At 39.1% G+C, this 20248-nt stretch overlaps 1 protein-coding gene across 1 annotated transcript in view; it reads left to right on the forward strand.

Annotated features, from left to right (window-relative positions):
• Galntl6 (polypeptide N-acetylgalactosaminyltransferase like 6) overlaps nucleotides 1-20248 on the forward strand; it is an 852377-nt gene that overhangs the window by 782557 nt on the left and 49572 nt on the right. The window contains exon 9 of the mRNA XM_008847131.1: nucleotides 9236-9457. Coding sequence (XP_008845353.1) covers nucleotides 9236-9457 — 222 coding nt within the window. The remainder of the gene's footprint in view (nucleotides 1-9235; nucleotides 9458-20248) is intronic.

The following is a 20248-nucleotide window of genomic DNA, read 5'->3' on the forward strand; positions in this document are numbered from 1 at the left end:
AGAACTACAAGAAGATACTTGAGGTTGTAGTAGTCAGAACTGAACAGACTGCAAATAACATGGGTGGTGCTGTGTGGAAATCGTAGATCCACATTTTGCCATTTTAACAAAAGACTAGGAGACAGGAGTTGGTGAAAGGAAATGGATTTATTTATGGTTTTAGACAGAATTTGGGAAAGAGAAATACTTTTCAGCTTTTCTAATCCTTGCCTGTGGCATGGTCATAATTTATAGAGGAGATCAAACAAAAGCCAGGAAATATCATACATAGATTGAGCTGTGAAACAATTTTTCAGAACCGTGAGACGCGGTCTTTACCGGGGAGACAATGCCTAGTCTGGCTGGGAGCATCAGCATGCTATTTCCTGTAAAATACTTCCTTTTCTTTTTCCATTGTCATATGGGGGCATACATATGTGCATGCATGCTTTGCATGTGTGTATGCATGTGCATGTGTATATGCTTGTGCATGTGGAAGCCTTAGGTTGGTGTCTAGAATCTTCCTCAATAGCTCTTGCACCCTAATCATTGAGGCAGGGTTTCTTGATCAATCTCAGAACTCACTTACATGGCTAATCTCCCTAGCCAGCTTGCTCTGGGGATCTCCTGCCTTTGCTTTCTTAGGCAGGTGAACTGTCATACCCAAGGACATTTACATGGGTTCTGGAGATCCGAACTCCAGTCCTCATGCTGCATGGCAAGAGCTTTAACCACCAAGCTGTCTCCCTAGCCCTTTCCTGGAAAAATTTTACTGTTGTCTTTAGGACTTTTGCTGTATTATGACCACATCCTCCCACCTTCCTTACCTATTCCTCAGTCTTGACAGATGAGGGATACTGCTGGATTGGTATGAAGGTTTCTAAACTATGCCTCTGCCTGAAAGAAATACCATGAACAGAATAAACAAAGACCCAAATCAGAAGACATTAAGTGTCCAGTAACCATGCATAAAAGCCCTTTTTGTGTAACATTTGTCATTAGTTACTTTTGGAAGGACTGGCAGAAGTGACTCATGTGAGGCATATGGGTTTGTGGTGGGGGGTATGTGTGCACATGTGTATGTATTAGCTTTTCCATAAGCTTCACTGTGTAGTCCAGTCTGGTCTTGAACTTATGATTCCCTGGTTTCCTATACCATCATATCCATCATAATTCCACCATGATTCTGATTACATATTCCTCTATCTTTGTATAATTTTCTCTGACGATATCACTGATTAATCAATCTGTAGTTCAGTATTAACTGTCTCTCATTACTGGGATGAGATGCTAAAAGGGTGAGAGAAACTGTCTTGAAGTGATGAATTTGTTAGTTATCTTGTTAACGGTGATAATTTCACTTATATATAAAACAGTGAAATACATTATACATATGTATTTCAAAGTGTGCCAAATTGTACACTCTTAACTATGAGTAGTTTCTTCATATCCATTATTCCTCAAGAAAGCTGTTTGTGAAGTTAGACTTGGAAGCACTTTTATATTAAGGTATGTCATTAAATCATTCAAAGAGTTGTTTTTTTACTGTTCTTTGTCTAAAAGCTACATTAAATGCTTTTACAAGTACTACCATAAATATCTAAAATATTCAAACAAAAATATATAGAGATATAAAATCAAAGAAAAAGCTAACCCGTATTCAAGATAACCAAAAACAGGTAACCCCCTGCAAATAGCTCACCCAGCCTAGGCAGGGATGGAGAAATTGCCTGTCAGGAAAGCCTCCTTGCATGACTGGATTAGTTTCTTCTCCCTATGCTGAAGGTTTCCCACTGGCTTCAAAGAAGTTTTGAGATTAAAGTAAAGCCAGACTGAATAATTATTGTGAAGATGGGACTGTCTTAAAGAGATTCTCTTTTGAGCTGTACTCATGATGACATTATCATATTATCAATGATAAGAAGGATTTAGGTGGGACTACTAAGTCCCTAAAGCCCTCTTATAGGTATCAAAGAGAAACAATAAATGAATTCAAATCAAAGTAGGATTTTTAAAGTCACTGGGAAGAGGTGCAATTTCCTGTTGTAGGAGTAACTGTGACAAACAAGGCGCTGTTTCTGAATGGGACTGGTTTTGCTAGCTCTCATTAGTTCTAGGGATATACATATATATATTCATATACATATATATTCATATATATATACGAAAGAGAACTCTATTACTCAACCCACTGAAATACAATAGCTTAATACAGACACAACTGCAGCTTGTGGATTGGTGTCATACTAGTGCACATGTAATAATGGCAACACACACAATGAAATAGATGCATGCTACTAAAGTGAGAAGGTCCAAATAATGTAAAGGCATGGAAGAGCCTGTGGCCAGAGACTCCCAACCAATACACTGAGAAACTGAACAGGGTTGTGTTTAAAGGATCATTAAACAGTAGATTCTAAAATATTGCTGGCAGAAAAACAATTAGCAGACAGATTTATATAGTTCCAACCCAACAGGACAAATATTTTTCACATGCTGCACAATAAAGATGAACAGTCAGAGCCAGAAATTATTCTTATGAACTGAGATAGAAATTTGATTTAGTGTTTCTGGCAAAATATCAATTCAAAGACTGATAAGCATTAGAATTGAAGAAAGATTTCGTGTTGGATAACACAAAGAAAACGAAATTTGAATTAAATGCCTCTAAATAGAGCTGAATGTGTTAAACATGTTAATAAATATTTAGGCAACACAGAGATTAATATTAGGCTGGACTGAATAAGAGAATATGTTGTGATACACAGAAGGGTGCCATAAAAACAGTGAGTGCTATCAGTGTTTTGTACATGTAAGGTGCACGGAATAACAGCTTTTATTTCACTTACCATTCAAGAACAGGAAGCTCTGCAGCTTTTGAAATAAAAGAAATTATTCATTTGCTTTCTATATCGTGTGTGTGTGTGTGTGTGTGTGTGTGTGTGCGCGCGCGCGCGCCCGCACTGCAGTAGCTATCTCTCTTGAACTGTTACCTAACTGTTGTGCTGAGTACTTCCCCAGGTCATGAAAACATCTTGAGTCCAACTTGAAAGGATTAAGCCTCTACCCAATTTCCTGCCACACAAACTTGGCAAGGACAGAGACTTTCACCGACTACTTGCAGGCTGAGCTTAATACACTCCCTAAACAGTCTATCCCAGCATGCTGAGCCCTTGCCTCTGGCTACCAATTATCTCTGTTGCTTCCTTAAGCTCTGTGGTTGTCTCCCTGCTTGCTACACAGACAGAGAGCCAGCAGGAGCTCCCTGTTAGAGCCAGCAAAGCATGGGATTGCATGTTTGTATTATATCCGCTGTGTATTACAGCAGACTCCTCAGCAGAGAGCTGCTTCAGACTTCTCTGAAATAATTTCCACTGAAGCAAAACATTCACTATGGATTGGCAATAGCATCGAGAGTGTGAGCCGGTGCACATAACGTGATGAACCAAAAAGCATCGTGAGCTCATACTGTAATCCAATTTTTTGTATCAGCAAGTGGCGTTGTCAGATATAGCAAATAAAAATGCTAAGTGCTCATCTAAATTTAAATGTTAGATTAACAACAAACAAATATTAGTACAAATACGTCTCCCATACAATATTATAATTTGTGATGATTAAAATTATAAATTAAAGTTATTCTTTGTTATCTGAAATTTATATAATGGAAATAGAAGAGCACATCAAATGCATACTGAAAGCTTTTGCGATGTGATGGTAATTAAGAATTTTGGAGCAGGAAAAGCCCCGAGATAGAAATGGGAGAAGCGAACAGGAATTTACCCACCCTCCACCCTTACCCCTGGGGTTACCCGGGATAGAAGTCTGTTTTCCAAGGCTTTTGCATTCCTGTAACCTTTGCGGCCCTATTACCATGTATGTGCCATGTACCTTTTGCATTCCTCACATATGAGTATAAAAGTCCCCAAATGCTTTAATGAGCGGCTGGCTTTTTACAGAATGATGTGTGGGTCAGTTCCACTAACAGAAGAATAAACTCCCTCTCCTCACCTGACTTTGTCTGTTGGTATCTAATTTTCTGTAACATTTACATTTAACTAAGTGTCATGTAGTTTATCTGGCAACTCTAACTGGGAGAGATTTAAAAAGTTATGAACTTCTAGCATAGGCCTGCAAAGGAGACATAAGAAGGGCATTTTAAGAAGGGCACTGTAGCACAGAGCTACAAATGGAAGGAGGAAATTTTAGTCAGGGAACATTTTCTTAGAGCAACCAAAGGATCTGAAAGCATCCAGGGCTCAAGTACTTTGTTTTATGTCCTAATTTATCTGGTTTTGTCATCTATACCCCTGATGGTGCCTGAAAATATTCGTAAGAGTCTGCACTTAGGTGACCTACTGAAGAGATGTTTGAGAGATAAATTACCTGTGCACGCCACTCAAGTATTCAAAAGGTAGTGAGCAAGCTAAGGACAAGCTATCAACAGAAGGAAAAAGATCCCCAAATAAGACACTGAAGGTTTTATGTGTGAGTACATACCCTGGGAATCCACAGAAATTTTGAAGCAGGCAAAAACATGTAAATCGAGGGTAAAGCACTTTTATTTAAAATGTTGAAAAAAAAAGAAATCCATATAATACCTGGCTTCGTGTATATAAGACAATCTCTACAAATGTAGTTCTAACAGTTGAGGAGTAAACTCATTGCGTGTCCAGGTCTTCTCGTCTCCATGCTTTGTTCTTCCTTTCCTCTTGACAACTATGCTTTGGATACATAAGCACCATTACCAACATTCATTCTATCTCAGAGACAGATGGGAAAGCTCTGGCAAGAACTTTTCTGGCAAGAGACATTATTGAGATGTCTCATTTTCATGATTTTGCACATTTACATAGCTATGAATGCCTAAGTGAGAAATCTGCCTTTGCACCTTCCCCATTACTGTCGCATATTTGAATGTGTATATCTGAGTTCCTATATAAACATGCCAATACACTCAAATGCATGTGGTTATAAGTACTTCCTGAAGTGGAGGAACTTATTCTATAATCTATAAAAGACTATGGAAACTCTTCTTGCAACTGCTTGTGATATTTTTCAGCTGCAGTTCCAATGTTCATCCAAAAGCTAAGTACCTATTCATGATTACAGCACAAATTAACAATATACTGTTATTTCCAGGATAATGACCTTGAAATGATTTTATTTGGTCAGTCACCTGGATGGCTAGGGAGTGATGGCTATTCTTTGACCATTATAATTGATACTGTTAGAGTAGCAAAAAGCCCCATAAAATCCCTAGTCTATTTGTTGGAAGACCCACCTTTCAAGTGTCACTGGTCAATCACCTGGTGATAGAACCACCCCTAGGAAGGCAAGTCCACCTTAAGTCACGCTAAATACATAGGCAGAATACCTGGTACATTAATGAGGTAGCGAATTTTTCCTGCCTGATACTAGCGCAGACCTCCACAGAACTTCTGGACGAGCCACAGTCGTGTAGGTCTCTGTAAGAAAAGACCTCTGAAGAATTCAGGAGAGCATAATTTCTCCTTTTCTTCTTCATAGCTGTCTTACTAAACATGCCTTCTTTAAAGCTTTGGGCTGCAAATCAGCCACATGTCTGACCTCCCACACAAGCTTAAACCTCCATGGCTTCATGGCTTTCTTTCCTTCTTCCCACCATTCAACTCTTCAAGGCAGCTGCCAAGATTACCAGCTCACCTGCCCTGAGGATTTTTCTTTAAGAGTCTAGTAAAATTGTAAAAGCTTCCATTTGGGTACATTCTTAAATTCTTTTATGAATGAGACTAAGAACCCTCTTGGGGACCCTCTTTCTCCCCATTACAATACTTTAGAAAGTTTCCTCCTAATAGAAAATTCTATTCAAAAAACAGAGCCCCTAAAATTCAAAATGTTTAGTGCATCGTTGAGGATATTAGAAAATGGTCAGGATATTTTATTTATGTTTAAATGCTTGGTAAAACTGTCCTAACTAAAGGAAAGCCAGCTATCACAATCTTTGTGGTTATTTTACACTGTCTTCTGGAAAACAACAGAAAAGCAATGAACGGTTTAGCATTATCCCAGGAACACATCCATGATCCTGTTCCTTTCTTTGGCGGTTTTGAGAAATCAGCAAATATAACCTACAACTTGGGTATGATTTGCTTAACCTCAACTTTCAGTTGGAAATGACATGATAACAGAAAGGCAGGGGCCACTCCACCTGTGAGCCACACCACAGTTCTCCTAAAGTGACAATCTGCCAACTTTCTATCACCTGCCCCTTTGCCTATTAATACTGCTTATTCTGACTACATTTATTATAACTCTTTGAGTCATTTCCAACTGCTTACATCTGGATCAATCAGTTCCCTTGAGCTTTTCTTAAACATTCCCAATTCTGTTTCAAAAATTCAAAGAAATAAGAATTTGCCCTATATGAATGGCATTATCTTTAATTGCTCTTATTTCAGTGACCAATAGATACCTGTATATGCTATGAATTTGCTCACATTCATTTTTCAATGTGAGTTCTTCTTAATTAAACAATTAGCATATCCAATGAACACACACATGTGCTTGGAGCCATGCAAGATCGCAGGTAGTTAGTGAAAAAAATTAATCTGGAGACTTGAGCAGGTGAGGCAACCAGCAAGACACTAGTGACCAGAGGGCCTCGTGGACAGTTCAAGCCACACTGTTTTGACCTTATGCAAGTGAGCGTTGTGACAACTAATACCATCGGCGTGGAGACCAGGACACTCTTCAGCATCTTTTCCAGTCTCATGATAAGAATGTGGGCTCAAGAACTGATGGACAGCATTGAGTACAGCATAGTGCAGCGTGGCATTACCTTTTTGTCAGTGTCATCAGGATAGGCACACGATGCTATCCAAGACAATGGTTTCCCACTAGATCTATGCCTTTCCACCCATCCTTACCTCCTGTCCCACAATACAACAAAGTCTTGGAATGTTTTACAAAAAAAAAAAAAAGTAAGTGCTTTTTCATTCAAATCAAAAAAGAGTTTTTCATGACAAATCTTTCTGAAAACTCAAAATTTGTAAGCTATAGATCTTCTTAGTAAAGTCATCTTCCTATTATTCCTTTATAATTCACCTCTTTGCCTCTTAATATTTGCTTTTTGCTATTTTTAGCTATTTTCATTTATTAGAGAGACATAAAGCAGGTAAATATTAAATACTTATGATTTATTTACTACAAATTCAGGGAAAAACCAAACTACTGTCTAAAATCAAATTGGATTATAAAGTTTTGATGTTATTGACATTGCATATTATATTTTCTTAATCTCTGTGCTAATCTCTGATAAAGTTGTCTGAAGTCATGTTAAAACAGAATTCATTTTTATAGAATGTTTCTCAAAATGAATGTAAATAGCAAGATGATGCTGATGCCCCCCTCCCTTAGTGTTCATGTATGCATTAAGTACATGGTTCCATCACAGAGCAAGAGCCTTAAGACATCATCTGTTTCTTTTCCTGTCCCCAAATAAGTTGGGCAGCTCACAATCGGTAGCAAGGGGTAAAACAGCACAAAACAAAATTGACTATCACCTGTCAAAACAAAGTAGAGTGAGAGGAACAGGGAGTCGAGTGGGCGAGACAGTCCTGATGGGATATTAGAGAACAAATAAAGGAAATAAGAATAATTCTTACAATCTCAGTGTCATTTCACCATCCTTCTGACTATGCAGCAGACATCTTAGAAGGCAAGGAACAGAGGCAACCAAGAAATCATAGTAGTCCCTGTGGCTCTTTTGCTTTTCTGCATCTTGCTGCATTAACTAAGCCCTACCTTGTGCTTGCTGCCCAGAAAATATAGCCAAGAAGTCAATGAAGGCTATGGAGAAGGATGAAGGCAGACAGGAGTTCTATCCAGAGACACTGGAGTGAAGCACACAATCCCACTAGCAATAAGATACTGATGTCTGTGGTTCTAAACCCAGAAGGTCTCTGGATTCATGTCTGAATTGAGGCTTCTTAGAAATTTTATAATAACGTTATTCTAAATGTGTCTAGTTTTCTAATCATTTATGTCAAGATCTCATTGAAGTTCCCAGTCATTGTGATCATTCAGTCTTCTAAGTGCAAATGAGAAAGTGAATCTGCTCAATGTTCACACCAGCTACCTTAAAATAAGAACCTTGAACTGGGAAGAACAAGAACGGCAGCCCATAGAACACCAGCCTATGAAAACGTTCCTTGAGCTGGAGACATCAGCTAGACAAGTTGGAGGCATCTTCCAGACAAGTGCTGCTGTTCTGTCTACCACTTAATCTATAGAACTTGAAGGGGTGTCAGACAGCATCTCATCTCCTCTCCCTTCTCAAAGGCCACCGGAACTACTGAGTAATGGGTGGCTGAGCCCAATACCCAGACTCTTCAATTTCTGATCTTGAACTCTTTCTAAATTCATAATAATAGCTTGGTTTTCATAATACCCACTCAAAACAGCCAACAAATGCTGCTTCACTTAATCGTACAACCACCCCATGGTATAGCTACAGACTGTTTCCATTCAGATTTAGAATCTGAGGCACAGAGTATGTAAACCACACACTCAATCCCAAAACCTACAGTAAGACTGAGCTTCCTACTCTGAACACACATTCTCTTCTAATTCTAAGGAACATGTTTATTTTTCTACCCTCAACTTCTCACCTCTTTCACCCCGGGAAGCACTTGTAGAAAAGCCTGACTCTGATAGTCTTATACTTCATCGTGCAGTGAGATATAAATTGGAATCCATATCACAGAATCTGAACACATGGGTTTTTTTTTTTTTTAATCTCTCTCTACAGTTGGGATAAAAAAAAAAAATAACAGCTTGTTTAGCCTTATTCTTTCCAAGATGCCTGTATCTTGAAATGCTTTAAGCAATTAGATGTCTAAGAGAAGCTTCATTCCCTCCAGTATCAACTCTTGGTTCTACGTGAAAAATAATACACACACACACACACACACACACACACACAAAGTCATTGAATAAGGGGAAACAGAACTTGGCATAATTGTGAGCAGAGTCTTTACTGGCTCTGATAATTAATTACCAAATTGTCAGCTGAACCTCAAGCCAGAAGAATGTGCCCTAAGCCACAGGCTAATCACACCCAGCTCCTTGAGGTTATGAAAGCTCTCACCAGCTAGTGTTGCCTGCGGTCACCTGAGTTGTTTTTACTTTTCTCTTTTCAGTTTCTAAGGCAAGTAAAACTATCCTTTGAGCGTAGAAGTCAATTAAAAAACTTGGTTTTTTTTCTTCTGTACAGAACCTCAAGCGTGTGGCTGAGACCTGGATGGATGAATTTGCCGAGTACATTTACCAGCGGCGGCCAGAGTACAGACACCTCTCCACCGGGGACATCTCTGCCCAGAAAGAGTTACGCAAGCAGCTCAAATGCAAAGACTTCAAATGGTTCATGGCTGCGGTGGCCTGGGACGTGCCCAAGTACTACCCTCCAGTGGAGCCCCCACCCGCAGCCTGGGGGGAGGTGAGGAGACCCACCCTACTTGTGAAAGCTGGTCCATTAGTCATAACTTCAAAGGTGGGAGGGGCTGCCAAACCTTCTGTCTTTTTCTCCTACCATCCAGCAAGGTTAATTTAAATCATCCCAGACTCGTGCATGTTCAACTTCCTTTTACAAACTGCTAGAAATAAGGATTTACTTCATGATGCTGATATCCCAGCTCAAAAATCATTAACCACTGTCGTTGCCTCAAAGGGATTTTGTTTTAATGTGCCTCAAAAGTATTTTAATTTGAGGTTGGTAGACTTGCCACAGAGCTTATGAAGAATGAAAACTAACATCATGTAAGTAAAACTGATCAGGTAACAGATACTATAAAATTTGTAATCAGATGTGATAATGCCCCTCAGTTGCCCTCTCTGCACAACCTTACTGCTTGTTTATACATGCAGGCAGGCACAAGGCTGTGGAGGAACTTGGCTAATTTCCTAACCAAGATGTACCTTGCACCACCCTGAAGAAATGCATTTCCATAACATACAGAACTGCAAGGCTATGGGAGCCACATCAGTTCCTTAAATGAGCACTAACCTTTCCACTTTTCAGCACTTGGACTTGATTTTGCTTCATGATCTCAAATGGAAATACCTGGATAGCCCCAAAATCCAAATTTAAAGGATCCATCTGTAGGCATAACAAGGACTAACAACTGTACCGTTCTGTTCATTAAACACGTACTGTAGCTTTTCCCTATAGAAAGGATTGTGCTAAAGCAAAGACCAAATCCACTGAGGTCAATTTATCCTAATTATAAGAAGAGGCTATCAGGGGAAATGCAGGCTGGGCTGTGTGCTCACACCATCCCAGTTCTTCAACCTTCTACTATCTAAGTCTGACTGCCTTGGTTTTGGATTGAACCTAAAAAAATGCCATTGCCTCGTTAGTGTCTGTGGCCATACAGCTCTGGGCCTTAGGAGAAGGCCACGGTGCTGTGCCATCATTCTTAGGAGACATGTCCCAGTTTCCTTAGCAAATTATAGGTATTTGGCTGTTTATGCTGAGAGTATCCAAGAAGACACTGTGCCCTTCTGGTTTTGGCACACCCCAGGCAGGAAGGAGAGGGTCAAGACCACTAGGACACCACAGCCCTCCATCTTCTGGTGGCCTTGTAAGTGCTTGTTGCTCTAGCATCGTCAGTTGATTTGGCTTCATTCCTTGTCTCAAACATTTCATCAAATCTCACTATAATATTATTAGTCTGCTTGTATTAATTTTAGCTAACCATCATGGGTTTCATTTAGAGTCAAGGACATTTGAACACTAGGAAAAATGTTCTTAGCCTAACATTTTGAAAGACATATTGTTACCCAATAGGTAGAGAATTCTTTCCTGAAGTGTTTGCTTTATTGTTGGCCTACTTTCTATGATGATTTAAATGTCCTGTCAAATACTAAGAAATGACATGTGAGGACCTCACAGTCCTCTGTGTGATCCAATGTCAGGTTCAAATCCTACCAATCCTCTTTCTGCCTTAGGAAGAAGCATAAATTTTAGTTCCTGTCTAATTTGAACAGAACCTGCTCTGTAGGCAGAGTAGATCCCTGAGACATGTGCAGTACACATGGGTTTAAATTGGGAGCGAAGGATTTAAAATTCAGCTTAATCTAAGTGAAATGATTTCCAAAAAGGAAAAAAAAAAGTGTACAGAATGTATCTGTAGCCAATGTAATCTCTGAAATCTTCCAAAAGTTTCATACTTGTATGACTTCTTTTCCTTTTGGGGGGGCATTGTTTGTTAGTTTTGGTGGTTTGGTTTGTTTTAGTTTTCTTTAAGACAGAATCTCATGTATGTAGCTTAGGTTGGTCTGAAACTCATGATCCTCCAACCTCCTCCAGAGTACTGGAATAACAGTATGCATCACCATGCCTGGGTTCGGGAGATGGCTATTTTTTATTGTTTTTTGTTTTAGAGTAATTCTAAACTTATAGAAACATTGCAGTGGTAGTTTAGAAAGTTCAATCTACCCTCTAACCAGCTGTTTTTACTGATGACATTCAGTGTTTGCCACATTGACTGGTAGATTAGCAAACTAAATGATTAGCGTTGGGATAATCACACTCACTGTTACATTTCATCAGGTTTTCATTATGTCCCTATTCCATTCCAGGATCCAATTCAGTATCTAAAAGGCTTTTTTGACTTTTTCTATAAATTTGTTTTTATTGAATTTTTGTGCATTTCATACAGAACATCTCAAACCATCTTGATCATTGTTACACCCCTGTCCCCTGGCACCCTCCCATCATCCCCCCATTGAAGCTCATATACTCTGTCGTCCCTGTTAAGGCCCACTGTGGCGTCAATGTCCCCAGTGCAAGTCCATCCACTGGAGTCTAGTCAGCTTTTCTAGAGTCCCTTGTTTTAGGAAGATCAGCTCTTCTTCACCTAGCAGCAATCAGTTGCCAATATTTCTTCAGATAAGATTGGGGTCTGCTGTTCATTTTTCCAGTTCTATGCTGGGTTTTTGTCTGCCTGAGTTTGCATGGGATTTGTGTATGCTGACACCATTGCCATAGAATCATATGAGCAGGTTCCCAGGAGCTTGTAGAAAGTCTGTTTCCATATGGACATGCACCTCCTCCCTGGCTGTTAAAATATTTCTGCCCCCTGTTCTGAGATGATCCCTGATCCTTGGGTAGGTGAAGTTTAATAAAGGAGACCTGTCCAAGGACCAGCATTCAGCAGACTCTTGATCTCTATGCTTTGGCCATTTGTGATCTTTTGTGTTCCTGGCCCTCCGCTACATGAGGGAGCTTCATTAATGAGACTGAGAGATCCATTAGTTCCCTCTTCTTTACCTCTGTTCCATGTTCCATGAGCCTTAGGTGTGGAGGTTGCATTGCAGATATGTCACTTAGGCCTGGGCAATTCATAGACAAAGTCCATGTGTGACCAGTTGTGGTATTTAGTAACTGTCTCTGACTGGTGCAAAATGAGCTTCTTTGATGAGTGGTAACTGGGATATTTGTAAATATAAGGAAGGATACATGTTTTGCACATAGTAAGAAATCACATTAGTCTAGCAATGTGAGAGTTTGGGGATTTTCTCTAAGATGTATGACCACTCTGCCCATGTAAATAAAATATTTTTTAAAAGATATGAAATGAAGCCATGACCCCATTCAAAACATTTCAAAGGCTGCCATCTCTGCGTGTGCATGTGTGTGTGTGTGTGTGTGTGTGTGTGTGTGTACACCAAAGGCCCTGAATGACCTCACCTCTCTTGCATACCTTCCAACTTCACCTCTTACTTCTCGGTGTTCTGTCTTCTAGACACACTGATCTCCTCTCTACTCCTAAGAGTGTCAGGCACAGTCTCCCTCCAGGCCTTTGCAGTTGCTACTTTCACTACTTAGACTCCTCCAGCCCATGAAACTAGACTCGTCCAGCCCATGAAACTCTGCCTCCTCTTATCACTTTCTTTGGGACCTAGCTCAAAAGAACCACCAGCTCAGTAAGACTTTCCCTGGGCAGCCTAATCTAAATTTTCTGTAGTCTACACACACATACACGCGTGCGCACACACACACACACACACACACACACACACATGAATACACAGCTAACCCTAGCTCCCTTTCCTCTGGTTACTCTTTAGCATCCACCACTGTATTCAAAGCTGTAGAATTTATTTATTTATCACATTTCCTGTTTATTTCCACTACTGGAAGGCAAGCTCCATGGCATAGGGGTTTTGTTGGTTTATTGCATTGAAGCTGCTCTTTGGCAGTAAGAAATAGTGCCTGGGGACTGGAGAGATGGCTTGGTGGTTCAGAGCACTGGCTGCTCTTTCAGAGGACCCAAGTTTGATTCCCAGCATCCACATGGCAGCTAACAGTAGTCCATAATTCCAATATCAGGGCATCTGACACCCTCTTCTAGCCTCCATGGGCATTGCACAGCGCGGTGCACTTACATACATGCAGGCAAAATATTCATACATATTAAATAAATAAATAAATAAATAATAAAATAAATTTTTTTAAAAAGAAAGAAAGAAATACTGCCGGCATACAGTAGGTATCTGTCCTGCTTTGCTCTCTGTTGCTGTAATAAAATATAGACCAAAATCCACTTGGGAGCAAAAGGTTTATTTCATCTTAAAAGTTACAGTCCATCATTGAGGGAAGCTAAGGCAGGAACTCAGGTAGGAACCTGGATGGAAACTTGTGGGAACAGAAACAAACACCACAGACCAACAGAGGAATGCTGCTTCCTGGCTCACTTCCCCTGGCTTGCTCAGCTACCTTTCTAATACCACCTAGGCCCACCTGCCTGGGGGTGGCACCACCCACAGTGGACCACACTCTCGTACATCAATCAGCAATCAAGAAAATGCTCCACAGACAAGCTCATGAGCCAATATGATGGAGGAAATTCCTTAGTTGAGATTCCCACTTCCTAGGTATATCTAGTTTGTGTCAAGTTGACAAAAACTAACCAGCATGGTATTCAATAAACACTTGTTGAAGGAATGAAAGATGAATACATAGAAGACTGTTTTGCCCATGTGCCTGTAGCTAAGGCCTCCAGAGAGCGCACTTGGCTCTCCCTCTGTCTCTCACACAGGGGAGGAGTCTGTATGCCATTCTCTCATTGGCCCAACACCACCTCTTTGGAATAACAAAGCTCAAATCATTGATTCTGATGGCCTATGAGGTCCTATATTGTAAAAGATTCTAGCCTACCAGCCTAAGAGAAACAAGGCAAAAGTTTTCAGAAAGCCTTTGACCCAGCAATTTTCAGACTGTTCTTATTAGCCTCCTACTTAAAAGGCAGTAAAGACAAAAGTTGCGTCCACTAGAGAGTATTACCCTCCAAAAGCCATCCCGTTCTTTGCTTCATAAGAGCAGTGGGTAGAGCTTGGGAGGCAAGGGAGTCCAGGGAGACTAAATAGGAGTTTGAGCTAAGACAGAAGTCAAACCCCCTAGTGCTATTGAAATAGAAGCAACAAGCTTTTCCAGGATGTTCTGCAGCATAGGATGAGAACAGGTTTAAAGTGAAAAACTATTCTTAAACCACTCACATATGGAGTGTCTCTTTTTTTTGTCAAGATGCTAAATGAGAGAAATTGAATTTCCTATTATTTCCTCCTTCTTATCCCGTCCCCTCCTTAGAATTCATGAATTTGCTAGTCATTTATAGAACTTCTTTATAATCCAAAAAGAAGAGTTCTGCAGAATTCGAAAAATCATGTGTAAGAGGGAATAAAGGATGTAAAATAGACAATAGGTATCATTCCCAAACAGTGCTATAGATTCTTTCAAAGTGTCTGCTCACTGTCCTCAATGTGCCAGTCTTGCCACATCTATTCATCATCTTTTGACTGTGCAAAACTTTTTTAAAATCTATTTTCAAAATTCATCTCAATCCGGAACCACTTTGACTGCTTATTTAAATTTTTTCCTCAAGATGAATGCCACATTGAATTGGGGAATGTTCACAAAGACAGGCACCCTAAATAATCCCAGCCCTCCCGTGCTGCTTCAGATTCATGTTCTTGACTTCTTTTAACCTGTTGGCTTCCTGTTCCTGCTAACATTCTCACTCACAATGCCTAGGGCTTTTCACATGTCTATGTATCAGCTTCCAGAGAATGAATTCAACGCTGGGAGGTGCATTTTCTAAAAGATCATTTCACTATGTGATGTTGCCTCTGTCAAACAAATTCTGTTTGCATGAAGCTGATGTGCAATACAAAGATTAAAAACAGTGCTTTTCTGTACAACCAAGGAGAGAAACCACATATCCTCTTGAAAGAGGCCAGGCCACCTTTCCAGAGTTCCTCTGCAAATTGGTCCTGTAACTGGGAAAGCTGCAGAGTGAGATTGTCCTTCTGTTCCCTTGGCAACTAATCAAGGAACCGTCTCTGCCATTCATAGGCTGTATATCATCAAACCTATCTTTAAATTAAGCAGTCATTCCAAGATAATTTGTCATTCTAAATGTATTATATTTGACTTGATCTATCATTTATTTTCTCAGAAAGAAGCAATGCTAGTACGTTATGCTAATGCAACTCTATGAAGCTCAACAAGGTTAAGAAAAATGTAAGAACACATACAGAATTGCATTATCTTTTCAAATTTTATTATGTTTTCTAAGTACTCAACAGTTGAGACAGGGTGTGAAGACAAAGTGAGTGTGTGCTTTACAATATAATTTTGGTCCGATATTCCCAGAGGAACAAGCTGGACTTCTGAATGCCCCAACAGTGGCAATTTGTCTCAAGTCGTAATGGAATCAGAGGTGCTCAGACCTAGCTAATTGATTTTCCTTCTCTCATATGGCATATGTAAACATGCCCATCAAGTTATTTATCTTCTCTTGGGTTAAGGATGTAGCTTAGTTGGTGGGATGTTTGCTTTGCATGCATGAGGTTCTGGGTTCAGTTCACAGCATCACATAAATGGAATGTGCTAGTGCATGCCTGTAATCTCAGCACTTGGGAAGTCAAGGCAGGAGGACCAGAAGATCAAGGTAATCCTTGGCTACATATAGAATTCAAAGTCAGGTTGGGATGCATAAGACCCTGTCTCAAAAAAAGGGGTGATGGGTGGGGCTGGAGGGATGTTCAGAGGTTAAGAGCACTGACTGCTCTTGCACTAGACCAAGGTTCACTTCCCAGTACCTACATGGCAGCTAACAGTGTCCCTAACTCCAGTTCCAGAGGATCCAATACCCTCTTCTGACTTCTGTGGGCATTTGCACGCATGAGTGTACTTACATATATATGCAGGCAATATGTTCATACAAAATAAAATAAATTTAAATAAATAAAAGAAAAAAACTATATTTCCTTTTGTTAGGAGATGCCAACTTTGAAACTAAAGATGATTTTTAAAATTTGCACAGTCACACAATGAAATACAGATGTGCCAAGGCTGTCTCATTAAGGACCATAAAGAGAGAAGAAAAATACATATATTTTGCTCTTCCTTAAAATGTATGTATTTGTATTTGATACATGTTTACACACATAAATATATACTCTGGCTCAAGTGACAGGAATAAATGAAATTTAAAGTATAGTTATGGATTCATCTTACCATTTAATTTACTTTTATAAATTTTATTTTAAATTATTTTAATTATGCAAATTTATGGAGTATTAAGTAAGGAATGGTGTTGGAAATTAAAGATACATTTTCTATAATAGTCTTACTTCAAAGTAGAGTGGGATATCTGTTTCTTTAAACAGAAAAGTGGCTAATTTATTCTCATCAGAAATTCCAGAAAAACAATTCAGGGTAGCAAAAGTAGAAACAAATATGAATGTCATCAACATAACACTGATGACAAGGAATCCTGCAGTTGCCATGCAATGTGGGTCCATGTGACTTAAGCACCAGACAGCCATGGCCCCTTGGTGGCCCCAGCAGAGGCTAGGGATTGGTAGAAAAGGAAAAGAGGACAGAAATCAGAAATCAACAACAAATATATTCACACCCTGAAAAGAAGCTCATAGTTTACAGATCAGAAACAAAAGCAGCGAGATCTGAATATTAGCAATGAAATGGAAAACCTTCCCCACAGGCTCCACCCCGAAGACAGTAGGCGCCTAGGAAAGAGCTGTAAGAATATAAACTATGCTGACCAGCCTTAGCTAGCAAGGATCTTGAAACCCTCCTGAACTCTAGAACTGTCTTTCTATTTTTTGTGCCAAAGACTCATCCTCTCTCCTAACCCAAACCAAAAAGAAAAAGAAAAATTTTAAAAAGTCTACTATGAATTGGATCCAAAATGAAAGATTGGAGAGTCAGGGGATAAACAAAAACTACCCAAAAGGAGGGATCTGAGACAGAACTCAAAAGTACAAAGCCACAAACACATTTAAAGATAGCAAAACTTCTTTGGAAGGAAAGATTTTTCTAAGGCTAGAAGACAGAATCAGAGGCAGGAAGTTCTGTAACTCAGGCTGAGCCTCAAGAGACAAAGACACATCTATGTGAAAAGGTGATATTGTTTAGTACTTCACAATAAACTGGAGAAAAGAGCACTCCAAAGGAACAACTCCCCTAACAGTCCAATAAACTGTCTCACTTATATGTGGAAAATAAAAGCAGATTATGATAAAACCCCATATAAAGGTGCAACAAGGATAAAGATGAAAATGAGGCAAATCTAGTTCCAGCAAACAATGGAAACATACACATGTACCTACAAAGAAGATGAAAACTGCAATAAAGGGCGAATTTCAAAATGAGCTCAAGGAATCTTAAGAACAATCAAAGCTTGAAAGAGCCATACCAATCAGAATTAGAATAGCTCACAAATGAGACAGCCAGATACAAAACAACTTTATGAACAAAGAGCTGAGGAAACTCAGGAATGAACTAGAAAAGAAACAAAAAGTATTTCAAAAGTGAAGTTTAAATTAGAAGAAACAAAAGAGCCAAGAATTCGCAGCAATGAAAATGAAGATTAAAAGGGGGAGGAATCAGAACAGTAAAATGAAGAATGAAAGAATTCATCAAAAGACTTGGAACAACAATCAAAGCAGACTCGACCTAAAATTCTCAAAGAAAAAAAGCTCTTCAAAACCAAAAGACAGCAAATATTTAAAACTATAACTCAAGGCAACATTAAAATAAAAGATTTGAATCAGCGTACATAGTAAAAGGACCATGTCTGGGAAACTCATGAATGCATCATCATTGAAACACTTTCTAATAAAGTGATTGTGTTTTTAAGATAAGAAATATATATATGTGCATCAAGATAAAAAAGGAAGAAATTGGATTTTTCAGGCAGGAAGTTTTTTCTCACCAGAAGACAATGGAACGGCATTGTAAAAATTCTAAAAAAATAAATATTAGACAAAGCTTATATTTCTGTCAAACCAAACACTATTCTAAGCACAAAGGCCATTGGAAAAGAATTAAAAACATTCAATAACTTAGAGTTGTGCTTTTCAAGATTTGTTTTTATTTAATGTGTGTGCATCTATCCCAGACAAGTACCCACACCGTCCAGAAGAAAGACTCCCTGAAGCTGTGTTACAGGTTGTGAGTTGGCAGATATGGTGCTGGGAACTGAACTCAGGCCCTCCGGAAGAAGAGCAAGCACTGTTAACCTCTGAGCCATCTCTCCAATCCTGCATTGCTTTTACCAAAAGCCTGTCTGAAAAACCTGCTAGAGAACAACCATCAGAAGCCACATACTGTTCTCAGAAGCTTGGCAGAGGGTTTGATAGAAACTGACTAAAAGGATATAAATGTCATGTCATCTGACAAAGTAGAAATAATATAAAAAACAAAAGGAGGAAGTAAGCCGAAAACAGAGTAAGTTTGCTGATTGTCCATAGTCCTTAAGCAGGAAACAAAGAATATCATGTATGTGTGGACACTGGGGACGATGAAAGAAAAGGAGGAAAAGTACAACCAATTTTGACATTGCTTAGAGACAGGTGCAGTTAGGCATCATCTTAAACAAGGAAACCAGATATTTTGCAGCATGTTAGTGTAAATGTAAAAAAGACACATAAATCATAATAAATACCAAAGAAGGGTGACCACATAAAGACTTTCTAGAGAGTAGTCAACATATAATAAACACTTGCATCAGAACTGAGATCAAACATATAAATGAATCCACTTGAAAAAAATGATTGACTAATATTACAAAGCAAATCTAACTCTCTGCTGTATATGAGGCATAAGTCAAAGTGCTGGAGATAGATTAAAAGTTAAAGAAGCAGCAGAAATACATCAGATAAGTTCAAATAATAAGAAGCAGTGCTTGAAAACATGATATGCAGCAAGAGTGGGGTTTAAAATGCCAGCAATGATGTCCCAACACCAAAGACTGCAAACCACTGAAAAGCAATGTCTGTGAGGCAGAAATTACTGGAAGTGCAGAGAAACAGGCAGAAACATACCAAGAGGACAGCTTAACACAACCTCTCTTGATCCAAAACAGAATAGGTAGGCCAAAAAAATAGCGATTATAGAATTTAAATCAGTAATCTATAGTATAGATCTAACTCACATATCTAACTCTGGAACAATGCTTGAATGTACCTTATTTTCAAATGCTTAAACGTAAAAATATGTTTAAAACAAACAAAATTTTGAGTGTCACAAACAAAATTTTTGAGTGTTACAAACAGAATTTTTGAGTGTAGGGCTGGAGAGATGGCTCAGCAGTTAAGAGCACTGGCTGCTCTTGCAGAGGACCAGCATTTGATTCCCAGCACTCACATGGCTGCTAACAGCTGTCTGTAACTCCAGTTCCAGGAGATCTCCCACTCTCTTCTGACCTCCACAGGCATTGTACAACACAGGTACGCTTACATACATTCAGGTAATACAGTCATGCACATAAAATTAAAATATTAAATAAAATAATGAGTTTATAAAAATCCAAAATGAAGTTAAAAAATAAATACCTTATAATCTCAAACTTAAATTCAAACATATATAAATTGTGATTTTATTTCTGAAAACAGTTTCTTGTCTTTTTAAAGCATTTATTTATTTATTTATTTATTTATTTATTTATTTATTTATTGGAGACCAGGGGGCAGCACATGCCACAACACAAGTGTGTAGGACAGAGGGCAACTTGAGGGACTTGGTTCTCTCCTCCTACCACGTGGGTTCAGGCAATAGAACTCAGGCTCAGCAGCAAGTGCCTTACTTGCCAAGCCATACTGCCAGCTTCAGTTTCCTGTCTTTTAAAAAATTCTAGAAACAATTTCAGTGCTCTCTCAGTGAGCACACCTGACTTGATTATGGTCTCTAAATAACTTT

Source organism: Nannospalax galili, unplaced genomic scaffold (assembly GCF_000622305.1).
Source record: "Nannospalax galili isolate Female #2095 unplaced genomic scaffold, S.galili_v1.0 scaffold461, whole genome shotgun sequence".
Lineage (NCBI taxonomy): Eukaryota > Metazoa > Chordata > Mammalia > Rodentia > Spalacidae > Nannospalax > Nannospalax galili.